General features: G+C 36.2%; 1 protein-coding gene across 35 annotated transcripts in view; it reads right to left on the minus strand.

The window, feature by feature from the left end:
- Positions 1–239: 239 nt before the first annotated feature.
- The window catches only part of ADGRL2 (adhesion G protein-coupled receptor L2), a 624,153-nt gene continuing 612,068 nt past the window's right edge, over positions 240–12,324 (minus strand). For 11 of the 35 annotated variants that reach the window (XM_058716832.1, XM_058716835.1, XM_058716836.1 and 8 more), the window contains 6 exons: positions 12,028–12,072; positions 10,889–11,057; positions 8,138–8,266; positions 7,483–7,579; positions 5,639–5,767; positions 240–2,272 (listed from right to left, as the gene is read on the minus strand). In XM_058716832.1, the coding sequence (XP_058572815.1) occupies positions 1,518–2,272; positions 5,639–5,767; positions 7,483–7,579; positions 8,138–8,266; positions 10,889–11,057; positions 12,028–12,072 (1,324 nt within the window). In that variant the 3' untranslated portion in view covers positions 240–1,517. Of the gene's footprint in view, positions 2,273–2,977; positions 3,031–4,729; positions 4,782–5,323; positions 5,406–5,638; positions 5,768–7,482; positions 7,580–8,137; positions 8,267–10,888; positions 11,058–12,027; positions 12,073–12,324 lie in introns of those variants that run through there. The other 24 variants (XM_058716841.1, XM_058716842.1, XM_058716828.1 and 21 more) reach the window with 11 other exon arrangements.

The raw sequence follows: 12,324 nt of genomic DNA on the forward strand, positions 1-12,324 counted from the left end.
CTCTCTGTCCCAAAAATAAATAAAAAATGTTGAAAAAAAAAAAAAAAAAAGAAGACAAATGTATTCTTTACAGCACCTAGAACCATCAGGCAACTTAACTGTATTCTTTCTCATACCCATGGGTTAATATTATGAAAGGACCTATGTATGCCGTGGGGCAGTGGGGGTGGGGGGGACGGGTAAGAAAGGACCAGTGTGTTAAAGCCAATCACGTATCATACATAAAAGTGCACGTTAACTACTTGAAAAAAATTCACATTTATTTACTGTCAAACCGTGTTAAACTTTACACTGGATATTAGTGATGGGCTCATTATTAACAGGTTTACACAAAGGGATGAAAAGAAAAGCAGAATTTTGCTGAAACAATTTACATTTCATTAGAACTTTATCATAAAATAAATTAATTACTAAATATAGGCAGAAGGAATATGGAAGAGTAATATTTAGGTTTTATTTTCTTTTTTAAAAAAGAATAGGCACCTTTTGTTCACTAGGAAGTTTGTGAGAAGTGCCCAGTGCCCTCATTGCCCTCTGTTCAAGAATAAACAGAGGGGGAACACACACTCTTTTCTAGATTTCACCACATTTGTGCAAGGCATGGCGTAACTGGCTTCAAAGAGTTTTTCCCCCCACAGAACACGCTCTTTTGGCAATAAGAAATTTAAATGTAAGAATAAAGACGGACTTGTCAAAGCAGAACACTGTGTACAGTGGAAAATAAGTGAAAATGGGTAGAACTTACCATGACAAAGTGTAAGAAAAAACATTTCATAACATAAGTGCAACCAAGAGCTTTCCACAATATTTTCTTCAAACTCTTTAAAATTATTTTAATGACAATTATATTTCAGTTGGACACAAATGTATTTATTTTACCCTAGCAATAGAACAAAATATAATTTCTTTAGCCATTTTTCATGAGAATAGTTCATTGTACAGTTGAGGAAAGCATATGAAATAAGGCCTGTGGCTTGATTGCTAGTGGTTAAACATGTTTTCAATCTTTGCCTTAATGTAAAAGATTTGCAGTGAACCGCAAACGGACGCAGAATCTCTCTCCTGCTTTTCCAAGTCTTGTCAGGAACAGTAAGGTACAGTAAATTTGTCCCACAGGATTTTAAAGCCTACGTCTTGTATATAATACAATGCAGGCCCTACAAAAACGGTGCAGCCGTATTTACAAATTTAGTTCACAGACTGCTGCAGTAAAATGGCTGGAAAGTTTTGCTTTGCTTGCTTCACAATTTCTCTGAACAGCAGCAGAATCTTAAAATACCTGGTTGGCATCTTTTTCTTTGTAACAAATAATCATTTTAGTATACTCTGTGTATATACAAAGTTTTTGTACGTTTTATAAAAATTCACAGAACTTCAAGGTTCAGTCCTCTTTTTACACTGGAGAACCACAGGTCAACAGGGCCATCTCTTCAGGCGGAGGCTGAGGGAGCTGCGCTGGGCCAGCGGAGTCTTTACGAATACTTGTGTGTGGCCCCTGGGATTCCTCAGCTGCACTGTTAAAGACTTGTTACCAGCTGCATTTGTCCTTCTCTAACGTCTCCTTCAGGGATACACCCTTCCTTGTTAATGGGGATGATGTAACCATCGCTGTTGCCCCTGCTGATCTGATAACACATCTGAAGCTGATGGCCAGCTCCAAGATTTGGCATGCTTTTGTAGTAAATGTCCTCGTTCTCACTCCTCCTGGAGGGAGAGAGGTCTTCTTCCACGTCGGGGCTGCTCTCTTGATAGGGAGAGTCTCTAAGATTGGGCATGCTTGTGTAGAGAGAGTCTCTGTTGGGGGACTGCAGGTGGTCCTCCGCCTCGGCCGTCAGCTGGGAGACGTAGCTGTCAGTCCCCTGGGGCTTCACCTTCTTCTGGGGCTGGTACAGAAGGGAGTGAGTCCGCTGAGGAATGAGCGGTGCCTCGAGCTCTTTGTGATGGAGCTCTAGCCCCGGGTTGTCGCTGTGCATGAAAGACGAAGCGTCGGCCACGATGGCGTCATCTTCGCTGCTGCTGCCTCCAATCACGGGCTTGACTGGCAGCGCGAGCTCGAGATTGTGAGTCTTGCCGCCGCCCCGAAGGTTGTTGTGCACTAATTCTGAAATGATCATTTTCTCAAAAGCAGTATCATTCAGACTTAGTCCACAGTCCACGACTTGCACGCTGTCGTTATAGTCCCCCTTGCGCAGTGAGTAGCTGTTGTTAAAATTACCATTTAGCGGTAGAGTATCCATGGCACTTGTATCCCTGGCATTGTTCAGTGAATGTCCTGAAACGGAAAAGGGAGGGGGGTTTCCGTTATTGCCTCTGTTCCTTCCCAGGGAGCCTTTACTTCTTTTGCACAAAACTTTTTAATGTCGTTCAGGACAAAGTTGTATTTGAAAGCTAACCCTCGAAAAGTGCCAGGCTTTCCCGCGTTCCCAACTGTAGACAGTTGCAACCCCTTAGATAATAGGAGAAAGTGTGAAAGAATACTACTATTTTTCCAGGGAGGGAAGACGGCATACGGAATATTACTTTATCAATTTGGGGGAGACAGTAAGTATTCATTGATTTTTTGGTCAAATCTGTCTGACACTCTCACAAAGAAGACTTCACTCCATGCCCTTGCATAGTTAATGCAAAGCAATTCATTAGTGACATTTACATTTTAAAGTACGAGACTATGGTTTGTAAAAATAAAATTAACAGAATTTGTCCTAAACAACACTAAATTAAAAAGGAATAAGTCACATACAAAAACCGAAGGCAAATGTACAACATAAACCCACATAACTGGCAAGCAACTTTTTAAACAACATTCTAACATTTCCTTTTTCTGGAGATGAAGTAAAAAAAAGAATGAAAAAAAATGGGACAGGTACAAAGAATTCATGTTAAACAAAGACAGCCACAGCCATCTCTCATACTGACTGGACCAGGGGCCCACAAGCACCATCCAACAACACGATAGACAGCAGGTGGAATGACTCACTTTGGACAACTCACATCATGTCTGTCTGCTCAGGCTATCTGGCCTAAGAGTAGCTGATATATAAAAGAAAGTAAAATGATTTATTGTAACATGATGAAGAATTTCTAAGCTTCTCAGCAACTTAGTCAGAGCAAGGGTTCAACAAATTAGATTACCAGCAATAGCAGCCTTTTACTTTTTCCTTTAATATTCATTATCTTGAGTTTTTGTTCTTTTGGCACTAAGACTCTCTCTAACAGCAATGGCCCCAGGCTCCTAATGGTCAAAGTTTGCCTGCAGCCCTGCAGTCTGCATCAGTCACAGTGACAGCACCGAATGAACCAGCAGAGTCTACTGTACGAGACTGGCCCACAGACACCATGGGCATGGAGGTTAAACGCAGAAATGTTGGAGGTTTCTTAAGTATGGGTCACAGAAATCAAACCAATAATAAATATTAACTATGGAATGGGAAAAGGGTGTCAGCCTTGGCTAATATAATTTTGTCTCTAAAGGAATGAAAGATTGGATACGTCTGCTGAAGATATGAGAAGAGGTTTAGGAGGAAAAAAAATATGGTAACATGCTCTCTTTGAATCAGAGTTGTATTTTCTACAGACACATAAACATGTAAACTAAGACATCACAGTGCTTTTCAGGCAAATGAAAATCAAAAGTTTCAGAGAAAATTAAATGGTCTGCACCATGGAAAGTTAGGTTATTCATTCTCAAAATCCTAGAGAAAAAAAAATCACTTGTTTACAGATAGGTCTGGAAAAAAAAAATGAAATGATGTTATTGAAATGAAACTGACCACTGTGAGGCTGCTGCATTGTATGCAAGGCTTGGAGGAGTCTAGGAAAAATTGAATTCTTGGAAAAAATAGGAAATTTCCCTTTTTTAGTGCTGACTCCGCTCTTAAAGCTGCAGATTATCCTAGAAAACTCAATTTCACGACCAATAAACATGTGGTAACTGTTCAATAAGTCCTCATTAGCAGAAACAGGAGAAAGTGTGTGTGTGTGTGTGGGGGGGTGTTTGTTGGTGACTCATATTGTCTGAGAAACTCTGATCCAACTTCTACATTTGAAAAACGGACACTGTAATTTTTATCCTGCGCCACGTATAACAAAAGGAAGTCATGATAGCATTTGTAAGGCTTCCTTTAGCTTGACTGACGCAATTTTCTAGCTTTCTCGATTCATGCATGTGCCACCATCTTTGCTTAGAAAACATTTGGTGTTGTAAGTTACAGGCGACACACAGAGCACTTGTTAGCATTTGTTCCCTCCACAGAGGTTCAGTCCGGTCATTTTTTCTTTCTTTTTATCATTGCTTAATAAACATGAAAATATATACTGGCTAATCCAAAAGGTGTTTTCTATGATATACTGCAGATTTAAGCACATCTTTGACTGGTTTTGAAGAGGCAACTTTTTCTGCCCAAGTTCAGGTAATTCACTTGAAGACTTTCCACAGCCTGTAGCAAGATTACTGTGGGAATGCAGAAATGATAAGTCAATTATTAAGCATTCTGGTTGACAGCACCTCAGGCTTCAAAGAGCAAATTATTTCAGCATTGCGTATACTTAAGTATGGACAGCATTTGCTACAGACCTCTATTACTGACAAAAGGCAGTACAGATAGATGTACTGTTTGAATTTGGTAACACTTTAGTTGGAAATTGTGAACCACTTGCCCGCTGAGTCTACTTCATGACTGCTAGTTATGTTTTAATTGTGCCGGTTAAAAATCATGCTGAAAAAATTTACATTTGATAGGCAAAGTTAAGTTTGACTCCCATACTTGTCTCTCTGTAGGTTGCTAGAGGAAAGCATAAGGAAAGTAAGAAAAACAAGAGAATGAAAAGAGAAACTGCAGTTACGTTAAAAAAGAATTTCAAGTAAAGAAAAAAAAATAACAAACGGAAACGAAGTTCTTTAATTTAGTGGCAAATACCAACCACAAATAAATATTACATGCTAGCAGTAATTACGTGATAACTTTTACCAAAATCTTGAAAATTCTGTTAATATTAAATACAAATGCTTTTTTTTTTTTTTTAAAAAAAGCTATTAGAAAACATAGTTATACAGGATGGGTTAGTGACAATCTCTCCCCCTCCCCCAATAAAAAACTATAGGTATAAACTGGCTAATATTAACTTTATTCTCAAAGTTTTTTTAAGAAAAAAAAAAACTCCCATAAAGCTGCACTATACTATAGTTTGGTTACATTGATAATGCTGGATGTAGTTTTCTATACCTAGGCATCCAAATTATCTTTATTAGCTAATTCATTCCAGAAGCAAATTCTGTCCGCAAGCTTTAGAGTAAACTAAACAGTATATTACATAGATAGGATACCTCTAAATGATATAAATCTTGAAGATGGGCTCTCGGACCATGTGATGTCAGTCCTGTAATAATATATTAAGATTTATGCCACCTGTGTTGAAAACATGGATAATTATTGGTAAATACCATCATGACTGAATTTTTACTATAATATAGTGCAGTTTTAGAAGCCTGGCATGGGCAATACAGTAATTCTTTTTAAATTGAGAAATCAAAGAGGAAATAATAAATATATGGCAACTTGAGTATACTAGAAAAAGGGTAAAGATCAGAGCTCTGTTTAGCAGCAAAGAAAGGTAGTTTTATTCGTAAGTATAAGCACACCTGGTGAGTTAAATACAGGAGCTGAAGGGGCATTACATACAACTGTTTCAGCGAGCAATGTGTTATAGGGGTTGTTAGTGCCGTGGGGTCGAAGAAGAGGGTTTGTTAGTAGGTAATTGCCAGTCATTCCTAAAGCAAAGAAACAGAAAAAAAAAAAGTACATCAGTTCTCTTATTTTTCGTGTTATAGTTGCAGTAAAGTACTTTTTGTATTCATCAAGGGTAGTGGACAAGCTGGCAACGGATAATCTGCTGAAATTTTCTGACTGTATTTGAACTACTAATTTGAAGGAGAAAGGGGAGAGGGAAGTTAAATTTCAGTAATTCACAGGTGCTTTCTAAGTCCCCCAAGTAAACACCTGCTGAGGATGACATTTACTAATTTATACAAAATCACTTTTAAACAAAAATGGCAATTAAATGCACAGAGATCAACATTATGTTTCAAGATGTTACTGCTTAATATTAAAAACCTAACCACTGAGGCCCAGAAGAGGGAATCTCAAACTTCCAGAATTTACAGGTGTGGGATTATCCCTCATGAAAACATCTGTGTTAATACCAACTTTGACACAAGCAGGAGGAAAAACAACTTTCACAAACAAATAAAAAAGTAGGACACGTTGCACAAAGCTTCTCTTAGTAAATGCAAGAGCACACACATGCCGAGGGGGAAGAAGGAGGCTGTGTACATAATGAATTATTAGATCATTCACAAACTCCATATCGTGAGAATTTTCATTCTGTAATCTTATTTGCCAGGTTTCAAAAATGAATCATTGAATAATTCATTTCCTTTTTGATAGTCATCTTAACAGAATTAGGTAAAACATCAGAGCAATGCAATAAACACACATTTCACTCACTCTTAATTGACAAATTACAAACCTTTCAATACTTATCAAACATACGTTTTGCATAGCTAATGTAATTTGGCAAAAAAATGTTTTAAAATTCAAGTTGGTTTTGATGTCATACATACTCCTTTTTTTCATTTTAAACCAGAATCTCATCAGAACAATGTCAACAGTGAAAAATGTCTTTAATATCTGTGATAATATATAGCACGTTATATTATATTACAAATCAGTACATCAAGACCAATTAGCTGGATCAATTACCTCTTTAAGGATATATACAATAATGTGATATTTTCATACCAAATTCAAACTTACTAAGCTTGCATTCAGGATCATGTGTTTATATATGCACTTGTGTCTTTAGTATTTTATTTGCCAGCTTATTTTAAGTTAGGAATTATATTGGTTATATGATAAGTTTCAAGCCGTAAAGACACTAAAACTAGTAATTCAAATAGAAAAAATTGCTTTGGGATTCTCGTGTACTTAACTGTTTGTTTATGAAGACTTACTGTAAAGGTTTTTGATACTGATTTTGTACTTTCTGAAAGAAGTGTAAAATAAAATAATTTTACAAATAAGAATTTTCACTGCAAAATTGGCACTGTTTAATGTGAAGAGTAGTTATTCTAATTATGTTAATGTTTTAAAAAGAAAACTTTCATAAATGCCTCAGAAAGGATGAATTTGTGTTCACTAAAGGAAAACAGTTTAATCTGTGGCAAAGTATGTTCTTAGCAATTACTTTTTCCAGGCTCATTCTGTTAACGTGGACTTTGAAAGTATACTTTTTGCATTACAGTACTGAACAAGATGAATTTATATGTACTTTCATAAAGGATAAAAGTTGACTCAACAGGTTTAAGAGCTTGTGATGTAAACCTATTTTGAGAGGAAAAAATATCAGTGTTTTCTCTGAAATTCTTGTAAATTGGCAAAAGGTACAAAATTTATATTGTAAACTCAAATTTTCCTAGTAACTGACCTTGATTAAGTGTTGACGTGCTATTGATGTCACCTGAGATAAAAGAAGATTCAGACTGTTTTCTCACAGTGTCATTCCACATCCTTCTTATACGACTCTATTAATATAAAATAGCAAGACATATGTTATGTTAGTTTCCCCAAGCTCACCTTAAAGACACACAAAGATCTACCCTAAACAATCTGTGTAGGATTATCTGGTGGCCTTTAAAAAGAAATGTGTGTGGATTCTGGTCTAAAACTAAGGAAGTCTATACTGCTTTGTTGCTTTTGTACTAAAGAACATTTAATCTTCCACTGCTAAAAAGTTTTACTTTTAATGGCCTTTTTAAAAAAGAGGAGATGATTGATTATTCACCACATGTTTATTGAGTGCCCACTGTGAGAGAGCACTATGGCTATAGAACTTTCGAATATCCCCAAAATGATGATAGACTTCTAAAAGAAGGATGCACTCTCAAAAATGGATGTTCACACCTCAAGAAACACCTTGAAGAAATACTTAGGAAGAAATTAAAACCAAAGTACTAAAAATGTAAGTATTTGCTACCTAGATCATTGTAACGAGGAGACAATTAGTGCATCTGAACAGAACATGTCTCAGTAGGCTTTCTATAAAGAAGGTTAATTAAAGATGCTGTCAAATTCTTTGTTACCTGTGTGCCAGAGGAGTAGCGAGCGCTGGTTCTGGTGGTCGATGCCTTCACTGAACTGTGGGGGCTCTCAGTTGGGAGGCCGCCGCAGCAATAGGAGTGTCTGAAGCACTTGCCGTATTCTTTGCGTACCTGCGTTGAAGAACCACAAGACCGAGAGATTAATACAAATATACTTGCCCCTCTTTTCTCTAAATGAGCAGTGGAGACGACTGAGAGGAGTAAGTTCCACTAACACTTCTCAGTGGAGAAAATACAATGAATGTACAAAACCAAGTTCAACTGAAATGGCTGACACAGCAATAAGAAAAATATCTCTGTCTACCAGACTGGCTAGGAGGACCTTCTAAATGTGATGTAATATGTAGAAATGCTTTATGCCTTATTATTATACAAGTGTTATTTATATACATACATATATATACATACATAAAATATTTTAAAGCTTTAGTCTATCTACATACTTAGCAACCCCAGTTTTATATTTCATAATATGACAAAAAATTAGTACTTTCCTCGCTTAATTACATCTAACCACACATAATTCAGTCATTTAAAGTTTATACGCTTCATGTCCTTTTACGTAGGTCAATACATAAACTTCTTTTACTGGATTGCATAGTTTTGCGGGTAACCTCTTTATAATGACAAGACTACTTTGGCACAAGAATAAAGAAAAAAAAGTACTTTGATACATATGCTATTAATTAGGATGGAATGTTTTCTTCATTTTCTGATGTGTCTAGCTTTAACATTTAGTGTAGAGAGTCTAAGATGCCTATTCACTTCATTAGCACACAAGGGAACTATTTATGCAATTTCCATTCACATTAATGAGATACCCATGTAATTTCCCTTTTCCCCTGAAGCTTGGATATATGAATAGATGGAAAAGCTGTTAGGCCTGAAGAAAATTTAAAGTGAACTTTAAAAAGTAAAGTCCAAACAACTGCTAAATACTAGGGCCCCACCTAGAGAGGTGGTACAGAATTGGTGGGGGGGAGTGGAGAAGAGGGCTGGATTCTGTGCAGCTCTCTTGGCATATGAACAAGTTTTGCTCGGGCTTAGAGCCAGAATGAATTCAGAACAGACGAGGAGGAGAAGCTGCCTAAGAAATTATTTTCTAGTGGGTTGCAAAAACACTAAAAACACTTTTCCCTCCTCAGAGTTCTATGTTCTGTATCTGCCTACAAAGACCATGACTTTGACACTTATTCCTTGAAGAATTGGAGAATTAAAGTTACTAGACGACCTTTTAAATCTAAGTGCGCTTGCATTTTCATCCTCTTAGCTTTATTTAACGACACCTATTAGAACAAATAACAATGGAGTTGAACTTTCAAAGCACTTTCTTCGCCCAAATATGCTCACTCGAGCAGTAAGAGGTGTGATTTTAACTAAATCATTTTGTGTCATATTCTTAACCATTCATCCTGGCAGCACCCAACAGGACATATCCCAGACTAAGTAGAATGTGTTCAAAAGAAGTGCAACACAATGCTTCCAAAACATAATTGTTAATTAAAAAAGCACAGCAGAATCTCTTTGTTCAATCAATCTGCACACCTCTCTGAGGAAATAATGACCACCTCAGTCTTTCTCTGCCAAATTTATGCTTTATGTCAAACACATTTGGAAGAAATTATGGTATGTGATCACATACACGCATACAAAATGCTCACTTGTGTAAGAAATAGTAAAAGCCACGATAATTACAACGTTATACCTGTATAAAGTTTAGAAAATTAAAGTTCAGGGTTATTAAATAACACCTGATACCTCAGAAAAAAATGTCTTCTACATTTAATGGCTATTAACTGCTCTGAAACGCGGCATGACCAAGACAATGGCAATCAAAATGGCATTTTATCCAAATAATACCCTCCAACGTTGGTTTTGCCTAATGCCTATATTGCTGTGAATGCGCGTGATCTGTCAGTACTACAGATGCCACTGTCATTATCTCAAAATTACAGCTTCCTCAACAACTGATGGAAGTGACAACACTATCATCTTGTCAGGACTGAAAACATAATCGTTTTTGCTTTCACAATTCTATTTCTCTGTTCAATTTAGTGACCAACTAGTAATAACAGAATAAAAAGACTATATTAGATACGCAGACAGAGAAAGGATGATACCTAGTTAAATGGAGGCTAAGCTATTCTCTTAGTTTACATGTTCGTGCAAATGTTTCATCTTTAACTTTCGTTTTTGAATCATTTTTGCTGACTCCACTTTTAACAGAAAATCAGGACAAAATAATAAGACGTGAGATATTAAATTACTGGGTTTTAGATCTTTCACAACTACTCAAAAGGTAACACTAATATTAATTGTTTGCACGTCTGGTGCTTTTAAAATCAAGGTCACTTGTCCTTATGCTCAATTTCATTTTGGACCGCTGCACTCCCTTCATCGAGCAAAGCATGAGACTACTTAACCTGTTTGTTATCTCGTACACCCCTTGCACGAAGAGCATTTTTGTAGACCCCACTAGTAACGAAGAACTCTTAAACTAGTTTAGTGTCTGGTTTATAATATTCCCAAAACGAGATCCAAAAGATGATTGGGATTGACATATTTTATCTATGAAGCCTGCATTTCCAGACATGCATTACAACCAACTGGAGATTAAAAATGTGATTCTATTTGGTAATCTGCCAGCTATAAAACTGTACAACCTTCTCTATTTCACCTATTAATTTCTAGCCAAAGAACAAGCCGGCAGAGCTCCGAAGTGTCTTCACTTACTTTCTTTTGGAGAGCACAGTGAAAGATGAAAATGAACACTCCCTGGAAAGCATTAAAGATGGTGAAGAGATATGCCATCACAATAGTCTCCTCATTAATAAAAAGCAACCCAAATGACCAGGTTAGGCCAAGAAGACACAGAAGAGCAAAAGCGCCAAGCACCCAAGACCTGAAAAAATAGAGCGAATTTTATTAACAAGTCCAATGAGAGAACAACACGTATCACACTTAAATATTCACATATCAGTAGTAGCAGTTGACTTTCTCTATGTTCACATTCAAACTCAACAGCATTTTGGCTTTAACCTTTCATTGATTAGAGAAAGAACAATAGCATTTAGTACTGCAGCCTCCAGAGAAAACAGCGACAGCAGGTATGACCTTTTCTCACTCCAGCATTAACAAAGTATCAAAACTATATTAAAATACAAGGTGTAACACATCCCCCCTGACTTTATTGACTTTTATGTGCATCTTAGTAAAAGGAATTAAGGAGTCCTTAATTAGCTTACTCCTATATTCTTATTCCTGTGGTGTACTCATGACACTGAATAATGTGACACATACAGAAAGGTTAAATGGCAGATAATCACTGAACACCTAAACTGCAAATTCTAATAAACTAATCTTAGGTGAACCTAAGGTTTTATAACTAAAGCATGAAGAAGCCTAGCTGAAATGGGACAAAAATATGAGAACAATTTCAAAATAAAATAATTTTGGAGAGATTTCATCATGAATAGCTTAAGGAGAAAAGAACTGGAGAAAATAGGACGGAATGAAAAGGATTTAAAGTCAGTGCATTCCATGTCTAACTAATGATCTTACTTGATAAATGGCTTATTATCTTCATAGCTAGAAAGCATTATAAGCAGAAAAGAGAAACAAAATTATTAGACAGAATTAAAATAGAAAGTAATAAGAAAGCATTTATATATTTTATAAATTAGTCAAAATTAAGAAAGTCAAAATGCAGAGGCAAGCAATTAAAAAATAAAGGCATATTATAGTTTAAAAATACTATAGCAAATTAGATATTCCAAAATAATTATAAAAATTAAGGGCAATTCATGATATTGACGGATTTGTAAAAAATATAAATCATGCCATAAATTTGTTAAGGTAGGGTTCTATCTTACCCAGGTAAGTCCGTATTATAGTAGCCATCACAAACACGGTAATTACTGGTGGAGATGAGAAGACAGAAAGAGGAAAAGGAAGAAAAGAGAGAGATGCTAAAGATTAGCTCTCTCTCTTACCATGCAACATGCAATGAAGCTGGCACTGACCTATCTAAAACATCTAATTGTTTTTTTTTTAAATTGCCCTTACTATAGATCTGCCATTTTTTACATTAAAAATATATCTTTCACAATCCCATTATAACCAACTTGAATAATACCTCCTCCAATTTTAAATTAACTCACATTTAAAAG

This window comes from Neofelis nebulosa, chromosome 2, assembly GCF_028018385.1.
Source record: "Neofelis nebulosa isolate mNeoNeb1 chromosome 2, mNeoNeb1.pri, whole genome shotgun sequence".
NCBI classification, from domain to species: domain Eukaryota; kingdom Metazoa; phylum Chordata; class Mammalia; order Carnivora; family Felidae; genus Neofelis; species Neofelis nebulosa.